This window comes from Microchirus variegatus (genome assembly GCF_963457635.1).
Source record: "Microchirus variegatus genome assembly, chromosome: 14".
In the NCBI taxonomy this organism is placed as follows: domain Eukaryota; kingdom Metazoa; phylum Chordata; class Actinopteri; order Pleuronectiformes; family Soleidae; genus Microchirus; species Microchirus variegatus.
This window is the reverse complement of record NC_139815.1, coordinates 597,151-621,111: the sequence shown is the minus strand read 5'-3', so window position 1 is coordinate 621,111 and position 23,961 is coordinate 597,151. Positions and strand designations below refer to the sequence as shown.

The window sequence follows — 23,961 nt, the reverse complement described above, 5'->3', positions numbered from 1 at the left end:
ATGTATTTGATTCATGGAAATGATCCACAAGACAATGAAGTGACGTATGTTTGATTTTCTTTATTCAGAATCTCTATTTAAATACAAATCTAATGTGAGCAGAGACAAACAAACACATGTTGGTTATGACACAGAAGAGCTGCAACAAGAATTCATTACTTTCAATGTTTGATTGACATTTATGTAAAAAAAACTAAAAAAACAACAACAACAAAGGAACAAAAATATTTTCTGCTTTCTTTGCTCCATAAAACAAAGAAATCATTCATTTAGTTTGTGGACAAAAACAAGACATTTGAGAACATCTTCAATTCCAGAGTTTGATCGACGTTTTGTGAACCAAATAAGAAAATGATGTTTATTTAGTTTACAAACAAAGTCAATGCCCACGACGAGCTCCACAGTGACATTCTCTTTGCAAAAGCTGAAAAATGGCAACTCCCCACAAGCACACACACACAAATACAAATGTTTTATAAAAAGGTGTCAGTGTAACATGATCTCGTGGAGCCAAACAGGTAATAATGACCTTGTGAGGAACAGGAAACAAAGTTCTGTCAGATTCATACCATCACACCAACCATGACTCAGCACTTACAAACACTATGGTACAAACATTTGACCCATATCTTTGTTAATTAATCATTAATTATGGTTCATGTTGCTTTAAAGACTGGGCTACACAGTCAAACATTATTATAATAACATAATAATAATAACTACTTCAGCAGTGCTCCTGCCCACTGGTGGAAAATGAAGGTACTGCAAGTGGGCGTCAGAGTGGTAAATACAAAACTAATCAAAACATACTCTATATTGTTTGTTCTGGAGAAACTTTATTTTTTTACAATGTCATTTTGTTAATATTAACATTTTAAAGGCATAGTTCAGTTTTTTATTTTAATTTTATTTTAGTTGAGTTATAACAAACAAACATATTCAGTGAGACTGTGCTGTGTCCGCCCCCTATGCCTAGAAGCCAGCATGCGCATTCTCAGAGCAAACATGGCTGCCAGTGGAGAAACAGGAAATAAATGTTTTTAGCCTCTGAAGTTTGTATACCACTCACTCTCCCACACCAAAGTCCATAGAGAAAATCAGTGATTTTAACATCACAGCACACAGGAGTTGTTGATCCACTGTTGCCTCCATCACTAGGTTCAAATGTCTTATTTTGTCACTTCAGTGTTTGAAATCCTTTGTTCAGATTGACCTCAGTGACACAAAGTGACCACACGAGGCAGCAGTAGACCAGCAGCTCCTGTGTCCCCGCGAGCTAAAATCTCAGATTTTCTCTATGGCCTTTGGTGTGGGAGAGTGAGTGCTTTAAAAATGTCAGTTTCCTGTCTAACAGTGAGTCAAGTCATTTGTTAAAGTGGATAAAATCAGTTTTTCCCTAACATCACCATGGTAACCATGATGACGTGTGGCGTTTGTGGTCTCAGGTTCTTCTCACATGGTTTCTCTGAGTTTGATGGTCACTGCTTTCACCTCTGAATATTCAGCCAGAGCATATTCTCCACTGAGAGAAGAGACGACAGTAGAAGTCAGAGCAGGAAACAAATAAATAATAAAACTCCACAATAAAACTCCAGTCTCCAGTCACTACAAACGTTCACACCAGAGACATCTCATCCCTTCTACAGGTTTAGTATTTTCTCCAGAGTTTGGTCACATGACCTGACTTTGTTAGCTCCACCTCCTTGAGTCAAAAAACACTAGATTAACTTAGAATACGACTTTTCTATGTCCTTTAGACAGAGGTGTACAGAGGCCGCCATGTTTCTAAAACAAAACAATAATCTGTCTCACCACTAGATGTAACTTCATCGAACACACTGGAATTCCTCACGGGAAATATTATCAAAAATAGTCAAAATATTTATTACAGACATAAAGTGTCACTGAGCCAGCAGGTGGCAGTGTTGTATTACAAATGGCAAATGAAAGCCTATTCAGAAAATACTGAAAATAACAAAATTAACATTGGCCAATATTGAAAACAAATAATAATTAAAGTTGGAAAAATAACTGCCTGCATGCCTGTACATGTAAGTAGATGTACTTACATTTAAGTAGATGTACATATATGTAAGTAGATGCACGTACATGTATTTAGAAGTACATACATGTATGTAGATGTACGTACATGTAAGTAGATGTAGATATACGTACATGTATTTAGAAGTAAGTACATGCATGTAAGTAGATGTACGTACATGAAAGTGGATGTACGCACATGGATTTAGATGTACGTACAATGTAGATGTACGTACATGTATTTAGATGTATGTACATGTATTTAGAAGTACGTACATGTACTGTATGTACATGTAAGTAGATGTACGTACATGTATATAGAAGTACTTACATGTATGTAGATGTATGTACATGTAAGTAGATGTAGCTATACGTACATGTAAGTAGAAGTACGTACATGTATTTAGAAGTACGTACATGTAAGTAGATGTATGCACATGGATTTAGAAGTAAGTACATGCATGTAAGTAGATGTACGTACATGAAAGTAGATGTACGTACATGGATTTAGATGTACGTACATGTATTTAGATGTATGTACATGTATTTAGAAGTACGTACATGTACTGTATGTACATGTATGTAGATATACGTACATGTAAGTAGATGTAGCTATACGTACATGAAAGCAGATGTATGTACATGGATGAAGAAGTACGTATATGCATGTAGATGTACGTACATGTAGATGTACGTACATGTATTTATAAGTACATACATGTATTTAAATGTATGTACATGGATTTAGAAGTACATGCATGTACGTAGATGTACGTACATGCAAGTAGATGTACGTACATGTATTTAAAGTACGAACATGTATTTAGAAGTACCTACATGTACTGTATGTAAATGTATGTAGAAGTATGTATATGAAAAGCAGCGAATGAAACAAAAGTAAAAAAGTGGTGTTCTTACAGTTCTCGTCCGTTTCCCGACATCTTAAAGCCTCCAAACGGTGACTGAGCGTGAAGTGCGTTGTAACAGTTTATCCTTTAGAAAGAGAGAAAATCTTCAACGTTTCTAGAGTAACGTGATTTCCTTAATTCATTAATTTTCCTCCTCCTTTTTTCCATGTGATTCCATTGAACCATAATCTCTGTTCCAGACGTGATTAATCTCAGTCTAATTCTGTCGCAGCAGGTGAAAAACGCTGCAAACAGGAAGTGAAGATTACTCACCACACGGTGCCGCTGTCCAGAGCCGAGGACACGGACAGAGCTCTGTCCATGCTGCTGGTGAACACCGCCGACACCAACCCGTACTGGGAGCTGTTGGCTCTCTCTACCGCCTCCTGCTGGCTCTTAAAGCTGAATATGCACTGCACTGGACCAAAGATCTGAGAGGACAGAAACATACAACTGAGTCTCTCTTTCTTCTGTGTGTCTTTATTTTGGTCTCTTGGTGAATTACATTTGCAGTCAGGACTCAAAACTGAATTTGTGAGGTTATAGAAACCATTTCTGAGTATGTAACCCTGTTATAGAATAGAATAGAACTTTACTGTCCACCAAGGCTCGTCAACATATAACAACACAGTTTAAATAAGATAAGAGATTTTATGTCGTCATAAAAACAGAAGACACAACAATATAAGTGACACAGACAGATTTACACAGTCACGTCCAGACGGAAACCAGTTGGACGTCTTTGTGAGGACAGGCCTTTAAATTACATTAAAAGCAGCTGCGGATTAACTCTCTGTGGAGTTAAGATTACATACTGCACTTGGAATGAAGGGTTTTCTATATACATTTTTGGTTGTAAGGGGAACTCTGTAGCGCCACCCAGAGCTCAGAGGCTCACACTGACAGTAAAGAGGAGCTTAAATCTGCCAGGATACTCTGTGTTCTCTCTGTAAAGAGCTAAGACAAACATTGTTGGGATTTACCAATCATTTTGGTTAAGAAAAAGCTTGTTTTTGTTTTTGTGATCACACTGAAAATCGTCTCTTTAACCTTTTGTCTGAAAAATAAAAGTCGAATGAATAGTTTTTTGTGTTTGTGGCATAATGACACACATACACAGACACACAGTGGTCACCTCCTGCGTGGCGATGTTCATGTGGTCTTTGACAGCAGAGAAGATGGTGGGCTGGATGAAGAGTCTCTTCTCTCCCACAGAAACTCCTCCGTACTCCAGCTTCGCTCCTTCCTTCTTCCCACTCTCGATCAGATCCATGATCTTCTCAAACTGCTGTTGGTCGATCTGCACACAAACAAAGATGTGGAAATAATAATAATAATAATAATAATAATAATAATAATAATAATAATAATGTTCTGTTCAAAGTGTCAACTACAGAAGCCTAGCTGGATATTTTCAGCTCAGGTTCTGCAAAGGGTCATTTAAATCCTGTGTAAAGGGATGAAAAAAATATCTTGGGAGAAAGGTGAAAGGTGAAAGGTCACACTATGGACAGATCGCCAGCACATACTTCTGGAATTTTCTAGGTATCACAAATGGTCTACGAGTTACGGTAATGAGAAAAACACATGATGACGACAGGACGATCACACAGTTAATACTCTCCTGCTCTCTGTCTCCCTCTGTCTCTGTCAGTGGTACTGCAGCCTCACAGCAGGAGTCTGCTCTTTGTCTCGTTTTTACATCATTTTCAGGACAAAGACGTCTCAGTGAGTGAGTGAGTGAGTGTCAGGTTATATTGACAGGTTAAGTTTACACAGTTCTCAGTTTGTTCTGGTCAGTGGTGTACATATAAGATAAGAAGATAAATAATATAAGGAAAAGAAAAGAGAAAGAGTAAATATATACATTATAATGTACAGTATACATACAGAATAATGTGTGTAGAGGAAAATGTCTCTGTCATGTGAATTTTAAGGACGACATGAGGACACATATACCGACGTCACACCCACCTGTGGACCATGTGACGTCTGCGGGTCGAGTGGGTCCCCGATCACGATCTTCTTGGCGCTTTCAACGCTGCGACGCACAAACTCCTCGTGAATACTTTCCTCCACAAACACTCGAGATGCGGCCGTGCAGCACTGACCCTGGTTATAGAACGCTCCTTTCTGGGTTTCCTCCACCGCCATCTGCACTGCACACATACACACACACACACAAACACAGATAGGTGTTTAACAGAAGCAGAAAATAACTTCCTGACATTTTAGAAAAGTCACCGTTTACAGTTTATTAGAATCCGGTGTAATGGCAGGTTAAGTAATATATATATACATACATACACATATGTATATATATGGTGGCTCATAGATTTTGGATATGGTCACATCATGATAAAGTATCCGTGATGACTGTGTTTACAGTGTATCGTCGCTCTCAAACTTTTCATAAGTCCAGAGAAACAACCTGTGCAGCTTTATAACCATATATATATACACATTACACACACACATATATATATATATATACATTTAGATACATAATACACATGCATATATCATGCAGCCTGTCATGATTGTGTGAACCCTGTACAATTATTAAAGCATTTCATGATAATAAAAGAGAAGCTGACTTACAGTCAGAGTCAGCAAACACGATGCAGGGGTTCTTCCCTCCCAGCTCCAGGGTCACTCTCTTCAGATTACTTTTGGCTGCTGCTTCTTTGATCAGCTGACCCACCTGTACACACACACACACAGAGCAGCACATACATGTTTGTATAAACCCCTTGGCAGCCTACGTCACTCGCGCGTCACCTTCTCTCTACTGCGCATTGTCGGTTGCAGAAAGTGCTATTGTGAGCAACACAACAACATGTCTTATTGTCGGTTGCACTCATGGTTTTAACAAACAAGACAAAAGCCTGAAGTTTTACCAGATACCGAGTTGCACTGTGATAAAAGAAGCCGTGCTCACTGTAACTGATCATCAGAAGCTGTACGCTTTGTCGCTTTACAACATATTAAGTTGTGTGTAGAATAAAACCTCTTAAAGACACTCACGTTGTCCGCCGTATTGTTCTGCTCACCCTTCCCAGAGGGTAGTTTAGTGAGCTGTAGGAAGCAGCCGGTGTGTTGCTAATACTGTAACTGTTCACTTTCGTAAGCATCCAGAGTCGTGTAGGACTTTAAGTTCTCCTTGGAATAAAGACTCGAAGTGTCGATCAGGTACGAGCGGATATCGGGCCACTGCAGACGGGGCCACTTCGTCACATCATTAATCCACTCACCGGCGCCTAAAGCATATGTGTCATCAAGCTGTGTCCCATTCACCTAGGTGAATTTCCGAGCATAACTTGCTTCATCACTAGGCGACAAGCTGCTGTACTACGAGGAAAACATCTCCTTTTTTTTAGCTGAATTAGTACACGAGAGCCGACTAACTTAACTTCACGACAACACTGCTACTTAAACGCTGAATGTTGACCTTCTGCACATCCACAATGTTTGTAAACAACCAAGAGCCCTATATGTTTCCACTCTTACTTCACTGAGCCACATGAGGGAGCTCTTCTCATTTTCCCAACACAGTCACTGTTTCTAACATCCTCCTCTTCTTCTTTCCGCTTTTACCTTTTGGTGCCTTTAAGCTGATTTTTGTCAAACTGTTAGATTGTTTGAGGCCCCCACTATATCTTAGATTAACCATGTGTCAGAACTTTAAAAAAAACCTGCTGTATTACATATATAAAGGTACATTTTTGTCAGTCACTTTTTCCTTCACAGACCTCAGTAGAACCAGTAAAAGCCACTTTGTCGACGTCCATGTGTTCAGCGATGGCTGCTCCTGCTGTCGGACCAAAACCTGGAACAATGTTCACCACTCCAGGAGGAAAACCTGCCTGAACACGTGAGCCACACAACATGTCAGTCAGTTAATATCACACACACACGTCATTGGTTGTTAAAAATAATAACGCTCTACACCTTAAGTGTTCACATATGTATGTATAATGAAATGTATACTTTCTACTGAGTGATTCTTAGCCTTTTAACCCTTTAAATATACACAATTTTTAACATAAAGAAAAGCAAATATAGAATATTTTCCATACATCACATGGTGATATCATTTATATTAAGCTGAAAAATCAAAGAAAGTAGAAAATATTCACATTTAAGAAGCTGAAAAATCACACAAACTGGTTTAAATGATTAAAAACACTCCATTTAATTGATTATCAAAATAGTTGATATTTAGTCATCGCTGCAGCCCTATGTGTGACTTTTGTGTCTCTGTGTTGACTTTATGTGTTATTTTGAAAGGTGAGCACAAACTGCGACCTCTGACCTCTTTGATGAGTGACGCGGTGTACAGTGCGGTGAGCGGCGTCTGCTCGGCCGGTTTGATGACAACTGTGTTTCCACAGCACAGAGCTGGAGCGATCTTCCACATGAACATCAGCAGAGGAAAATTCCACTAAAAAAAGACAAAGTTAGTCCATGTTAAATCATGTTTATGTTCAGTCTCACACTTACATATTCATCTTTACACCTCTGTATGTGTAATAAAGTTTCCTGGTCTTTGGTCAGTGAGAATTCCAGCCTTGGTTTTGTGGAATAATGAAGCAGGAGAACACGGATGGAATTTCTCATATTCTACTACTTTGGTAGTTTTTGGTTGTGACACATTAACAATCTGTAAATATATATAACATTTATCTGCACAGAGGATGGAAAATCCAACTTAGATTAAATGATGTTTGAATTAATGTTTTTAATATTGTTTTTCTTCTTCTTATGCTAAATATGCTAAATAAACTAATGTAATGTTGCCAAAAAATTGTATATTGTAATTGTAATCTCTGAAAAATATGTACATTACATTTTCACTGAGGGTCCAGGCAACACTGATTATTATTATTTAGTGCTGGGCACGTTAACATACGACATGTTTCCATGACGACTGACGGGAAAAGGACGCATGTGACGTCATGTTTACGTGACTCCCGATGAGTCTCTAAGTAACGCTAAACTTTAGGCACACATACGCAGCACACAGGTACGCTGGTAGCACTGCTCTTTTCCTTTAATAAACAGACCGCTCCAGTTCCACTGTAGGCGCGCTAACGGCGCTAAAGGAGCTAACTGGTAAACGGTGCCTGGACTCAGTGGACTAAACATGACGTTACGCGAGTATTTTCCGGTCAGTTAATGTTTTCACACCGTTAACCGCCGTTAATGCATTAACATGCCCAGCACTATTATTATTATAATCATCGTTATTATTATTAAGAACAATATTAGCTTCAATAAGCTGCTACCTTGTTGACTTCTGTGCTAGCGCCGTCTGCAGCGACCATTTTTATTTATTTTGCACAATGAAGAAAATTTACATCGACATCTGCTGTGACACCAGTATGAAATTTATTTTGTTTTGATCAAAATATATTCACCTTCCACAGTCATCTGACCTGTACGCACGTTACCGTGGTAACCATCACAGATAATAAACTGTAAAGCTGGTCATTGTGCCACCTGCTGGCAACAGGAAGTACGCATTCTGTAACAGTCATGGTTTGATTTACCTGAAGCGTGTTTTTGATTTTCCTGCTTCTTAAATGCGAGTATTTTCTGATTTCTTTGCTCCATAAAACAAAGAAATTATTCAAACAATCATTTTAGTTTGTGGACAAAAACAAGACAATTGAGAACATTGTCATTGTCAACACTGATCAATCTTTTTATGAATCTAACAGGGAATCATTTTAATGGAGAAAATAATTGAATTAGTTGCAGTCCTTACTATAATTATTATTCTCATGATTGTAAAAAATAATGAAAACTTCACAAATAGGACCTAATAACCACAGTGACACACACACATCATAAGAACTTTGTTTTAAATTCACTTTATCACTTGTATTTGTGTTTTGTTTTGGAGAAAAGGTACGAGATAATAAAACAGGTCATAATTCAAAGTAAACAAAAGCGTAGAAAGAGGTGGTTTGTTTTCCAGTTTCTCGTTTCCATGTTGGACAGCGATGGACAAATTAGCCGGTCGTATCAGCGAGTGCTGCGTAAGTATTGTTTCAGCTTTGTTAACTTTTACGACACTTTGGAAACACTCTGCACCATTTAAGGATCTCAGGATCACAAGTCGGGATGGATGTTTCCTGTTTTTCCTCCGACACTGACTCATGTGGTGTGTGTGCGCCAGCACTACTTTCTGTAATTACACAACGTTCTTCAGTATAAATTTCACTTTTATGATATAATCTCCCATGTCAAACAACAGCCGTTTTGTTCCTTTGTTGCCAAAGCAACTTTAGAGTTTACAGGCTTATGTTCAAAGATTAAAAAAAAACTGAATGGCTGTGTTCTGTCACGCCGTCGAAATTATACTCGTGTGTCTGTGGGCATCCACGACAAAGTGAAAGACGATACGCTGCCCCACCCTGAATCTGATCAAGTTATTATCAAAAGACAAAAAAACATATATTCCAGTGTGTGAAAGTAAATCCAAGTAGCGCAGGATTGAGACTGTGTGTTCCTGGAAGAAAAGCCCTGAAGGGATTAACAGAGACAAGGTCTTGTTCAGAGAGAGCAAAGATTAGGATAAAGTTTCATTCTGCACAGGTTTGAATAAGCCTTTAAGGCAAGGTTTGAGGTTTTTTGTGGTGTTTTTTTTTGAAGTGTGCTTGAAAGTGCGACGGACACAGTCAGCACTGAACACCTTGTATCGAGGTACAAAGGCTCAGTGAAAAAATTAAACTTAGTTTAGAAAATCTACATCAGTTTAAGTCCACGACATCTGTGTCACATGTTCACGTCTTTATCTCAGACTTTTCCAACAGGAAACTGAAGTTTATAAACCACTCACTCTCCCACACCAAAGTCCATAGAGAAAATGTGTGTCACTGAGGTCAATCTGAACAAGGGATTTCAAACACTGAAGTGACAAAATAAGACATTTGAACTTAGTGATGGAGGCAACAGTGGATCAACAACTCCTGTGTGCTGTGATGTTAAAATCACTGATTTTCTTTTAGTGGCTAAAATCAGGTTTTATTATGTACGACTCTTTTGGCAGCCATTTTGTTTTTAATTCACAGAATGGAAAAGCAGTTGCATGTTGTAAACATGAACCAGGTTAATGTAAACAGATTTAGAGATCACATGACTGCAGCATCATCTTCATTTCACTGCAGTGTAAAGAGAGGATGAATGCCTGAACTGATGAACATTCCTCCACTTAGTGACATAAATGTTAGTGCCACCCACTGCTTAAGTTGGTGGCACTAAATAAATATGAAATGAAACAAAGACATGAGTGAGACATGTTAATGGTGATCAGGTCGCCAGGAGTCAGTACTTCATCCAAACAAACTTAAACAAAATACCCAAACTCTCCCTTTAAACCAACACATCATTTACATTATGAGTCCACATAATGAGGTTGTGTTAACATGTTCCAATGTTCAATAATGGACACATTATACACTTAGGTATGCATGTAATATAATGAATAATGTATACATTAGAGATGACTGTATACATTACTGTAGGACTTACAGGAATGATGGCTCCACACACACCAACAGGCTCGTGTTTGGTTAAACACATGAAGCTTTCATCTGTAAAAAAAAAGAAAGGAAACAGAGAGTGGATCAGTGGTTAACACTGTACAATCATGATTAGTTTAAGATTGATCATTACATTTCTAGTCACTGCTATGAGAATTACATCATGTTAAACTTAATTTAACATTCTAATAATCAACTTCTGTAACACTGAAAATAAATGTAGTTCTCGTTTGTTTTTTTTAATTCTTTCGGTTTTGATTTTGTTTAATACAGCTCATTATTTTTGTAGGCAATGTGTTTTATAGATTTATAGAACAACTCAATTTGTTTTGTTCAGTACAGCTCATTATTTGGCAGTGACTTTTTTGTGGATGCTGAGAAAGATTCGGCAGTCAGTCTTTTTGTGGATATATAGAACAGCTCATTATTTAACAGCAAGTCTGTTGGCGGATGTATAGAATAACTCATTATCTGGCAGTCAGTCTCTTCGTGGATATATAGAATAGCTCATTATTTGGCAGGCAGTCTCTTGGTGGATTACTTATATTTATGTCTATGGATGTGAACAGGCCAAAATGGCGTTGTTACGGTTGCGACTGTTGCATTGTGGGATTGTGGGACATCCGCGAACAGACTGAGAACACGTTAACATGGTAAGATTTGTCCAACAAAGCTGATTCTATGCACTGCATCAATTTTTTTCCTTCAGAATCAGTAATACATTATGAATCATTAGGGGATATTAGGGTTCATTACAGCTCCTCCAGCTAAGGTCAGAAAACAATAGAGATTCACATAATAAAAAAGACTAGGGTATAAAAAATAAAAAGCAGAATAAGAACTACATACAATAAAAATATCTGTACCACAACCTGTTAAACAGAAAAATATATCAATGAATTTATACATAATATAAACAGTAATAAAACCACTGGGATGCTGGCCTAAGCAGTAAGTGAATCAAAAATAAGTAAACTGGTTTTAACCACTACACACAAGGGAACTATATGTATGATATGAAAAGTGTACAATCTTTTAAGTTCCTAAGTACCTTAAAAAACATTATTGATGAATAATTGCACAGTAAATTTTCAGTGTAATGCAAATCATGTGAGACTCAGGGCAGTTTAGAACATTCTACGCTGCAAAAAACAACAACTAAAAAACACTCTAAAAGGACAGAGAAGAGACGAGAGAAGCTGAGGAACAGATATTTTTGCAGCAATGCTGACGACTGCAGCTTTAAGCCGTTTTCACTTTAATCCCTCACACACTGAGACAAAGATCAGCAGCAGACTGTGGTCACGGTACATGGACGTCCTGTCAGAGGCTCAGCTCTGACCTTCTCCAGTTTCCTGAGCTACTGATCACAGAGACGAGTGAAGCATCTGCAGCACCTTTCATCTTTGACAGGGTGAGAGAGTGAGTCAGCTGCAGATCACTGAAGCTCATTCATGAAAACTGTCAGTCAAAGAAGAACAACAGTCTCACAGGAAGCTGCTCAGCAGTTCATGTGCTCATCAGCACTGAAATCATTCATTACATAGCACTCAGATACAGAGCTGCGGGCGTCATTTGTGACTCGGGTTCTTTGAACCACAGGATTCAACCTGTCAGAGTTCACTGTCACTTTAAATCCACACAGTTAACGTTAACGCCAAGTTAAGTAGTGACACCCAACGAGTGAAACTGTGAGACCGTTTACTTCAGATTTCCTTAATTCATTATTTAACATATCCACGTTAAATGTGTATCGATTATGTATTGCACAAGGAAGGATGGTGATATATTTTCACCCACCCCTAGATTATATCTGATACTACTGATGGTTTTTACAAGTTTGTAAAGAGGTTAATCTGTTAATTTAGGACTCGATTTATCGCATAATCGTTGCAGCCCTAAATTGAATAATCAAATACTGATTGTCTGTTGTGTTGTGTTTATTCTATGATTGCGCACATGAGTGACTGGTATGTGAGACTCCTCAAGTCTGAAGTGGAGGATTACTGACTGCTGGGTTAGCGAGGCGCTGAGCCAGCACTGATTGCTAATCCTCATAGACTGTTGCACCTCACTGATCACTATCTCAGCCTCTTCCTCTTCCCCTTTGTCCTGCCACACCGTGCGTCTCTCAGTGCTCCATTGGGATGTAATCAGGAGGAAAAGGCAGCCGTGTTTAGTCTAACTACAGTCCTACAGAGTGCAAACTGTGGCTGGGTCTTAGGAGGCTGAATGAGAAACCACCCAGGGCTGAGGACAATCCTGAACTAGGTTAAGTCACAGTTGCTCTGTTGTAATTAACCTCCAGTGGTGCGCTGGTTGTAGATTCACTGATGTGAAAAACAAAACTGTGTCCAGGAAACTTGTTTTGTGAGCTTCTAATTATCTTAAAGGTCCAGTGTTTAACAATTTAAAAATGAGGGGGCAACTTTTTTACCCCACAAAACTCAATTTAGTTATTTGACCACATAACACACAAATGTCAAATACACACAAAAAGGTCCAGTGTGAAATAATTAGTTACATCCAGTGGTGAGAAAGCCGATCCTAAATGCATCACAGAACTACGGTGGCCTACACACACCAGAAAGGATCTTATTCTTCATTGTCTACATAACAATGCACATTAATGCATGACACGTTTCCATGATGACAAACCTGAAAAAGACGCGTGTGCCGGACTTCCTGGACTCCGGTGCCGCTGCGCTAGCTCCTTTAGCACGTTAGCATGCCAACAGGCAAACTGGAGCGGCATGTACTTTCATGTTTCTCACATGCTGAAAATAAGGTCTATAGCCTTTTATATTTTTCAGTTGACTCACCTACAGGCAGACTCTTGCCGTGGATCTTGTCGCTCCAGCCAGCGTAGTAACGGAGGGTTTTGATGCTTCCGTCCAGGTCAATGAAGAAGGACTGCAGGAAGGGCTTCCCCGTGTCCAGAGTCTCCAGAGTCTGAAGAATCAGGAAGATAACTTTCAACAACCAGGTCCACTCACTTTCCCACAGCGTGAATCCACATCAAAACAATTATCTACATGCATTAGAAACCTGTTTGATGCAGCTAACCATTATTTTCATCATCGATTAATCGAGTAATTGTTTGGTCCAGAAAATGCTAGAAAATATTGATCAGTGTTTGTCAACTTTGGAAATTCTCAAATGATTGTTTTTGTCTACAAACACAAAATGATTCAGTTTGGATGATTTCTTTGCTTTATGGAGCAAAGAAATCAGAACATATTCACATTTAAGAAGCTGAAAAATCAAAGAAACTGGTTTGAATTATTAAAAGAAAAACAGTCAAACTGTTGAGCAGGTCTTTTATTTATTTATTTACTTATTCTTATTTTAAATGGGTGCAATTTTTACTGTTCCCCTTTTATTTTTGAATCATGTGTTGCTTAGTTTGACCTTTTCTTTGGCAACTTTTTCCTTATTATATTTTTATTGCCTCCTTGAACCTCATTTAAGCATGTAAAGCAATTTGTGGCAACAGGGATGATTTTTAAATGTGCTATATAAACATATTTGACTGTGACCATGAATCTAGTCAGATCAACCCACACACACACACATTTATATATACACACACATTTATATATATATATACACACATACATATATATACACACATACATACAGGTCTTTGTGGTGAAGATGATGATAAAAACTACAGATGACGGTGAAATGTCACTAAAATCAAGATTCTTCAGGCAGGATAGGATATTATATTCAGTATCTGTGACTGAAAGGGTAATTATAGGTTATTATAACCTGGATCCTCATTTCACCACATTCCTTCTCTGTAGTAACAGTATATTAGACGTCAGACAGGGTACAGCTGTAAAAAAAAATCAGGCCGGATTATGAATCTAGAGACCTTTGGTACCTGCTGTACATGTTAATGGTGAAACAATTTAGACGGACATGACTCTTGCGGTTGTCCTGTTGACTGAAGAAAGACGCCATATTATGTCCACCAACAGTACTGGACTTTGACAATATTCACAGACTGCATTTCTAAGCCAAGTACAACTCGCTCCGTGACACTGTTGTAAAAGTGGGTGGAGTCAAGAACAGATGTTTGCCTGAGGCATACACGGGCGCGCACAGATTTCCATGGGAAATCTACTTAGTGCTGGGCACGTTAAACACCGTTAACGGTGCCAACATTAGCGTATGACACGTTTCCATGATGACTGACCGGATAAAGACGCATGCAACGTCATGTTTACGTGACTCCCGGTTGTTAAAATTAGTCTTTAAAGTAACGCTAAACTTTAAAAACAGAGGCACACAAACGCAGTACACAGGTACGCTGGTTATTTGCAGAGTTGCTCTTTAAGCTTAATAAACAGACCGCTCCAGTTCGACTGTACGTGCGCTAACTGCGCAGCTAAAGGAGCTAACCGCTAAATGGTGCCTGGACTTCGTTGCCACGGCACGTAAACACGACGCCATGTTTCCTTCACTCATCAAGGAAACACTTCATGTGTTAACGTTGACACCGCTCACATGCCCAGCACTACCATTTAGAAAAGCTCTATCTACAGACATCACATGATCTGTTCATTCATTGGCATAAAAACAGAAGAATACATGTATAAAAACATCTCACATGCAAACGTGTCTATTCCAGCTCTAAAACCTCTTTCCCATAAAGTTAATGCTGGCCACAGACATTGTTTTAGTTCCAGATATAATAATGATTACTGTAACTATAATAATAATGATGATAATAATAATAATAACAATGGTGAATTAATGTGATGGTGAAAGAGCTGGCGAGGTGGTTTCCATGTGCAGCCAAAGGGCGTGCTGTGGGATTTCACTCAGCCAAGTCCAGCCTGTAACAGCCACTTTACAAACATGTTCTATGATAATGTCAGACATGATTTACACTGAAGCCATTCACACGACCACACATCCGACAAACACGACCACTAGGGGTGGGCGATACTGGCAGAAAAATAATATCTCAATTTTTATGACGATTTTTCAATGATTACAATTCATTGATAGTTGCTCACTGAAAAGTTTTGATCAAACACCAAGTGTGTTGTCCTGGTCTGGACTGGATTGTCACAGCATTAAAACTTGATTGAAAAATCGATTACAAAGTCCGTCGTGTCTGTGGTCTCCCACTTCTTTAAAATCAAGTAAGATTTGAAAATCCTCTAGTGTGAGACAGACTATAGTGGTATTACATTCTTTTTTTCCTTCCTCATACTAAAAACTCAAGAGCATGTTTGCAATTAGCAGTCACATGCGATCTGGTGTTATGACATCACTCACATCTGTGTGGGTCATTTACAGATGGACATCTGACTGTAAACTGGCAGCAAAATGACACAGCAACAGGGAATTTAGACCAAACAACATCTGAGACACACACACACACACACAGAGAGAGAGGGTGGGGTCACAGTGTGGTGATGTCAAGCTGTAATATGGGCAGTCCCACAAGAATAAGTCAAGGTCATGACAGCACATGGACAGCTGCAGGAAAACCCCACAGATGCTCGTCAAACAACAATGCGTCTTCTAATTCACATCAACTGTCGTGAATAAAAGACGCTGCAGTTTATGACTCGACCTGTCATCCACAAGTCTTCAGATAAAAGGACAGTACGAAAAATGACAAATCTATAAATAAATACAGAAATAAATACAGGTGTATATATATATATATACGTATATTTGTTGAACTGAAGTGAACAAGCTCACCGCCAGCAGGAGTCGGTCTCTCTCTATCAGGTCAGCCAGTTTGTGGAGCAGCCTCCCACGACTCGACGCGTCCATTCTCCTCCATGGAGAACTTCTCTGCACAGCCGCTTTGGCCGCCTCCACTGCCTTGTCCACGTCCTCCTATGTAGGAAAAACATAAAACATATGAGGCAGGAGGAGGAAGATGAAACAGGAGGACACACAGGTGTCAGGAATCAATGGGAGAATCAGCTCAGATGTCTTCCAGCGCGTTCACGTGGTCATTTTCACTTCTGTGATCAGTTAAATGTTGAGATTTAAGAGATTTCCCTGATAGTTAACCGACGTTTTTAGAATTGTTAAGTAGTTTTAACTGATCTACAGTTTGGCATTGTTCGGCTTGATTTTTGGATATAAATATGCCAACGTTCATTTCAACACATTCGCGTCATATTTACGACCCGTTAGCCGTCCAGGATGTCCTGTGTATGATGGGATAACATGTAGAATATTATAAAGTAATAAAAGCTGGACAGACGTGTGAGGATTGTCTTACTTTGTCTGCTTCTTCAACATCACAGATTTTGTCTCCTGTTGCAGGATTAAAGGAGGAAAATGTTTTTCCTGAGCAGGACGTGTGCCACTCGTTGTTGATAAAAATCTGTGAGAGACAGAACGACAGTGTTTTTGATATGATATGAATTTATCTTTGTTTAGACACAGTAAAAAACAAAGCATGACAACTTTGTGAGAGAACATTGATTCATTCCATTTCACACAATACAGGAAAACAAAAGTAAGTGATAACAAAAGTGTTACCAACTTTACAAAAATGACATTACTGTTACAAAAAACTTGTTACCAACTTAAAAACATTAAGTTACTAATGTGACAAAAAACCTGTTACCAACTTTACAAAAATTAAGTTACTAAAGTTAGTAAAAAAAAACTTGTTACCAACTTTACAAAATTAAGTTACTAAAGTTACTAAAAGAAACCTGTTACCAACTTTACTATAATTATGTTACTAATGTGACAAAAAAAGTGTTACCAACTTTACAAAAATTACGTTACTAAAGTCACTAAAAAAAACCTGTTACCAACTTTACAAAAATTAAGTTACTAAAGTTAGTAAAAAAAAACTTGTGACCAACTTTACAAAATTAAGTTACTAAAGTTACTAAAAGAAACTTGTTACCAACTTTACTATAATTATGTTACTAATGTGACAAAAAAAGTGTTACCAACTTTACAAAAATTACGTTACTAAAGTCACTAAAAAAAACTTGTTACCAACTTTACAAAAATGATGTTACTAATGTTACAAAAAACATGTTACCAACTTTACAAAAGTTACGTTACTATTACAAAAAACTTGTTACCAACTTTATAAAAATGATATTACTAATGTTACAAAAAACGGGTTACCAACTTTACAATAATTATGTTACTGTTACAAAAAACTTGTTACCAACTTTACAAAAATTAAGTTACTAATGTCATAAAAACGTTTTACAAACTTTACAAAAATTATGTTACTGTCACAAAAAACTTGTCACCAACTTTACAAAAAATACATTACTGTTACAAAAAACGCATTACCAACTTTACAATAATTATGTTACAAAAAACTAGTTAACAACTTTACACATTTTAAGTTACTAATGTGACAAAAAACGTGTTACCAACTTTACAAAAATGACATTACTGTTACAAAAAACTTGTTACCAACTGTACAAAAGTTACATTGCTGTTAGAAAAAAACTTGTTACCAACTTTACAAAAAGTATGTGACTAATGTTACAAAAACATGTTATCAACTTTACAAAAAATACATTACTGTTACAAAAACGCGTTACCAAACTTGTTACCAACTTTATTAAAATTAAGTTACTGTTAGAAAAAAACATGTTACCAACTTTACAATAATTACGTTACTGTTAGAAAAAAACATGTTACCAACTTTACAATAATTACGTTACTGTTACAAAAACATGTTACCAACTTTACAATAATTACGTTACTGTTACAAAAAACGTGTTACAAACTTTACAAAAATTACGTTACTAATGTAACAAAAAATGTGTTACCAACATTATAAAAAAGTTGCTAATATTAAGAAACCGTACAAAAATAATGTTACAAAAACATTAATAAAGTTAGTCACAATATATTTTTGTACTGCAGATAGGATCCATACATTTGTTGTGGAATAAACAAGAATCTTAAATCAAAATGTTATACACTTTGAAATCCTGGAATGAGTGAAAAGGTGCAGCGCCCTCTTGTGGCACAATAAATCACTCAGTCTGTGTGTTGGTGAGCGAGACAGCATTTTCAAATCATTCAAGTGATATATCAAAGACTTTCTCCATTAAACACGTTCCACTTACAGATCCACTACATTTATCTCCTCACCCTTGAGTTTCCTCACCCTTGAGTTTCCTCACCCCTCCCTCCCTCAGCCTCTCACCTGTGTGTGTGTGACCTGGTGGACAGTGACAGGTTGAGGCAGTGCTGCCATGTTTCCTTCTCTCTCTCTCTCTTCATTCTCTGAGATTCCGTTCTGTGCCATTCTAACTTCTCCTCACACACATTCACACAGTCACACACACGGTCACTGTCAGCTCCAGCATTGGACTTTTTTTTTATAGCAGAGAGCAGAGACTCCTCCCCCTCTCCTTACATAGATCCGCCCCTATCAAATATCAAGGGCCCTTATCTGAGCTAAGAGCTCGGTAATCAGTGATTTTACACAGGAGCTGCTGGTCTCCTGCTGCCTCGTGTGGTCACTTTGTGTCACTGAGGTCAATCTGAACAAAGGACTTCAAACAATGAAGTGACAAAATAAGACATTTGTACTTAGTGATGGAGGCAGCAGTGGATCAACAACTCCTGTGTGCTGTGATGTTAAAATCATTGATTTTCTCTATGGACTTTGGTGTGGGAGAGTGAGCGGTTTACAAATTTCAGTTTACACAAGGAAAAGTCTGTCTAACAGTGAGATAAAGACGTTAACATGTTCTGAAGATACTGTAGACTTAAACTGACCTAGATTTTATTAGGCGAGTCTTTTGTTATGTTGCTAAAAGTGAGTCATGTATAAAACTGTACATCATTAAAACTGACATAGACTCATGTTTTAACTTTGATCACAGAGACATGATAGTTATTTTGTTAATAACAACTGATGGAGACGGCAGCTTTTGACAGCTGGATTATATTTTAGCAGAAGTCTACGTGATGCTCCTCCATGAATATAGTCAAATCTTGGGCTACGGTAAGGGTCAGGGTGCAATCTCACTGATGTCACCCGCGTGCACTGCACTAATTTTTCCCAGGAGTGAATACATTCACACTGAAAAAGTCATTTAAACCCAGGATTAAGCAGGTCTGAATGTGACTGAATTGACTGAGCAGGAGTGAACACAGGCTGTTTATCGATGTCTCAAAGGTGTTCTCGGTGGTGAGGTTGGTCTTTTTTGCACCTGTGGCCTGGTGAAGCCAAATGGAACTGGACACATGCAAACAAACACTTTTGTTGTGAGGAACAAAGCTGTGCGCTCACTCCAAACACACACACACACACACACACACACACACACACACACACACACACAGTCTGCTACTGTTTCCCCTTCATCGCTTCTTCTCGCTCTTTATGTCAAAGTTTAATGAGGACAACCAGCTTTCACAGGCTCATTTCTCACTTCAGCAGCTTTCTAACACTTTATAATGAGAGAGGGAGAGAGGAGGTGTGTGTGTGTGTGTGTGTGTGTGTGTGTGTGTGTGTGTGTGTGTGTGTGTGTGTGCGCGCGCACGTGTGTGTCTGTCTGTGCGATGCAAAACACAGGCCCAGGCTCATGCAAATCTCTCACAAACCTGCTCTGAACGACATGAGTTGTTTTGTCAGACTAACTGAAATGTGGCCCTCACATGTCATTTTAATAGAGACATTCTGTCTTTTTAGTTCACCTCCTCTACGCCAGAACCAGGTTTACACTGGTAGTCTTTAAGTTTTCCAGTCAATCATCAGTATGTTCAGACTCTCAAATTGTACATTGTGAATTTCAGAGCCATGACCTGGAAAAAGGCTCCTACTGTACAATACTAGAGCTGTGTGTAACTATTTTTTTCTCCATTAGTCAATGAGTTGTTTGAGCCATTAAAGGTCGATCAGTGTTTGTTAAACCTGGAAATGATGATGTTGTTCTCAAATGTCTTGTTTTTGTCCACGAGCCAAAAGGATTCAGTTGAATGATTTCTTCATATTCACATTTAAGAACTGAGAAATCAGAAACTAGAAATTACTTTGGAACACCAATACAACGGTTCCAACAAGATACGAGTACACGGTGGAACAGCACCTATTAAATGCTGGAAAGTCTCTTTGCGCAAAAAGCGAAACTTGGCTTTATACAGCGCAGATTATGAACTCCAGAGAGCGTTCTCTCTCTCTTTGAGCAGTTAACTAAAGAGATCAGCTCATCTGTTATTCCATTAATTGCAGCATTAAAGTGCCGTCTACACAAAGAGGTCGAGATGGAACATGGAGTGAAAACAATGAAAAGTGCACTCTTAAGAGTCTGTCAACAGGTTTTACTAAGATCTACTCGGATCCCCTGCACTTCATCGCGACTGTACTCTATCCTCGTCATAAAGACCATTACTTGGATATGGGGATAAAACAGCGCGTATAGAAACGATCCAGACTTTGTTGGTTACGGAGAGAGCCTGCTTGGAGACGGAGAAGCAGATGTCAGCATAAGAAGGCGTTCCGGTCTCAGTTTTCAGGCAACAATTTTCATTTCGGTGCATCCCAACGTCATACTGCTCATTTATTTGTTTATTTCTATAATTACTCTTTTATTGATATTTATTTATTTTTATGGTTAGCCTGAATATTTCCCATCACTAGAGAAAGAATTAATTCATCCATGATACATCTGACAATATGTTCCACCCAGGACCCTGGTGACTCTGCCAACTTTCACTCGGCCTATCCGCTATCTGAGAGGTGGGTAGATCAGCCTGTCGTGGGAAAGTGGAGTCAGGTGACCTCTCCTCTTCCAGGCTTGGCTGCTCAGACTAATTGGCACTGCACACCTTCCAGTGATATAGTCCCATCTGCAGGCTTCAAGGCCGGTTACAATCACCGAGCAGTCAGTTAATGACCAGACTACATCTGGAGGAGAATGTGTGTCTTTGTTCAGTCGCACTTGACTGTGAATCATATTAAAATACAATAAATTTTATATACATATTTTTAAAAATACATTGAATCATCAAAATTGTATTTTAAAAATGGTCACTTAACACTATAACAGTTAAATTTTAAGTGTAATTATTTGTGTTACAGCCGAATTTGACCATATTTGTATTCAATGTGACTGTAACGCACGTAATTATCATTCGTTTATAGGAATACAGCAGGTATTATCTGAAATTAAGTTATTATTAGTGTATTTTAAGATCATGTAATACAGATCATAAACAGTAGATTATATTTTATTTTACAGTGCATTTACAAAACCAAAGCTTGTGTTCAATGACTACATTTGAGCCAAAGTATATCACATCCTCACATAACTTTGTACATATTTATTTTTGTAATGACTCAAATGAGAGAATAAATTATCTTCATCACTGCATTTTACCATTGTTGATAATGGTGTTACTGAGAGAGAGCATTATTTTCTCAGCTGGTACTTGGGATAAAACTTTTGAGAACCACTGCTCTAAAGTGTAAAACTGGAAGTTTTGTCTCTGGTTTTGGTTTCAATTCTGGAATCAGATTCAGGGAGGACGTCACATGACCATAGATGTGACCTCCAAACGTTCATCATCACCGTTTGTTGCTTTCGCTTCAAAATTAAAGCACTTTCCCAAGCCTGCCTATTATCTGTCTGCACTTTGAATCACGCCGCTGCAGTTGGACGCACACAGACAGAGCGTAAAATAGATTGGGAGAGAGAGAGAGAACCACTGAGATAACCCTGTCCAGGTGTTCAGAGCTAAACAAAGGCTCTTTTCAGCGCGTGATGAGAACGCACTGCTCCACCACTTGTTGCAAAAATATACAAGATAAAAAGAGCATAACTCAGAGAGAAGCTTAGTTTCTGTTTCATACCAAAATATGGAGCAGTGGAGCCTCAGTGTGGCTGCTGCTGTAAACAAGAGGATCAGCTGCCACAGGTCACCACTGTCAACAGCACTGTCTGAAACCACACTACAGTCAGAGAGCATTGTGAAAATATGTTCCCTTACATAAATAAGTAATACAAAAATAAAAAAATAAAAGTGGCAAGTTTAACAAATAGCTGAAAAATGTCACTCCTCAAAAGTGATTATTCAAAGTGTGATTCTACAGTCAAATGCAGTATTTAAATCTTGCTAAAACACTAAATGAATATACAGTGGTATGTAAAAGTTTGGGCACCCCTGTAAATGTTCATGATTTTCCTTTATAAATCATTGGTTGTTTGAATAAGAAATTTCAGTTAAATATAACATATAGGAGACAAACACAGTGATATTTGAGAAGTGAAATAAAGTTTATATGATTTACAGAAAGTGTGCAAGAATTATTTCAACAAAATTAGGCATGTGCATAAGTTTAGGCACCACAAAAGAAACATTTTGTGCATCCTCCTTTTGCAGAAATAAACACTTCCTATAGCTTCCAATTAGAGTCTGGATTCTGGAGGAAGGTATTTTGGAAAGTTTTGGAAAGGTATTTTTGTGTAAAGTGCACTTACTAGTTGAACGATGCACAGTGACACCATCTGCAGCAAGATGATGTTGTAGGTCTTTGGAGCTGGTCGATGGGTTGACTGTGACTGTTCTCACCATCCTTACCCTCTGCTTATCTGAGATTGTTCTTGGTCTGCCACTTCAGGCCTTAAAGCCTTTGTAAACCCAAATCAACTAAAGTCTTCAAACATCAAAAATTAGCTGTTTTCAAACCAGGTTTTTTAATAGTTATGAATAGTTATTTTCACTCAGACTTTTGTGGATGCTTCATGAGACACTCAACTTTGATAGAGCATTTTTAATATGTGGATTTGGGTTTACAGAGGCTTTAACTAGAACTGTGTCTGTGGTCTTCCAATTCCTCACAATGTTCCTCACAGTTGAAACTGAGAGCTTAAATCTCTGAGATAGCTTTCTGTATCCTTCCCCTAAACCATGATGTTGAACAATCATTGTTTTCAGGTCATTTGAGAGTTGTTTTGAGGCTCCCATGTTGACACTCTTCAGAGAAGATACAAAGAGGAGAAACACTTACAATTGACCTCCTTAAATACTCTTTCTCATGATTGGATTCACCTGCGTATGGAGGTCAAGGGTCACTGAGTTTACCAAACCAATTTTGAGTTCCAATAATTAGTGCTAAAGGTATAAATCAATAAAATTACAAATGCCTAAATTTATGTACATGCCTAATTTTGTTTAAATAATTCTTGCACACTTTCTGTAAATCATAAACGCCAACGATTCTTTGTTTAACCAATTTCTAAATTAATTGTCAACTATTTTGATAACTGATGATTCTGTTTTAGAGTTCTCGATTTTTCGGCTTCTTGAATGTGAAACTATTCTGGTTTCTTTGCTCCATGTGAAAATAATCATTATTTGCAGCGATAATATTGTCTGATATAATTGTGACTGCAAAGTTAGGGTTAGTGTTAATAACACATTTTAACTTTAGTAGCAGATAGTGTTACTGGTCTTACACTGGGCCTTCAAATATCAGA

At 38.0% G+C, this 23,961-nt stretch overlaps 1 protein-coding gene across 1 annotated transcript; it reads right to left on the bottom strand.

Moving 5' to 3' along the window:
* Positions 1-1,379: 1,379 nt before the first annotated feature.
* aldh1a3 (aldehyde dehydrogenase 1 family, member A3) lies at positions 1,380-18,815 on the bottom strand. Its single transcript, XM_083901176.1, has 13 exons — positions 18,678-18,815; positions 16,761-16,865; positions 16,226-16,366; positions 13,321-13,450; positions 10,488-10,549; positions 7,264-7,392; positions 6,701-6,814; positions 5,550-5,652; positions 4,923-5,107; positions 4,084-4,248; positions 3,222-3,379; positions 2,959-3,033; positions 1,380-1,522 (listed from the first exon to the last, which is right to left on the bottom strand). Exons 1-13 carry the CDS (start codon positions 18,777-18,779, stop codon positions 1,453-1,455), a joined length of 1,539 nt encoding a protein of 512 aa, XP_083757302.1. The 5' UTR covers positions 18,780-18,815; the 3' UTR covers positions 1,380-1,452.
* Between the last annotated feature and the right edge of the window lie 5,146 nt (positions 18,816-23,961).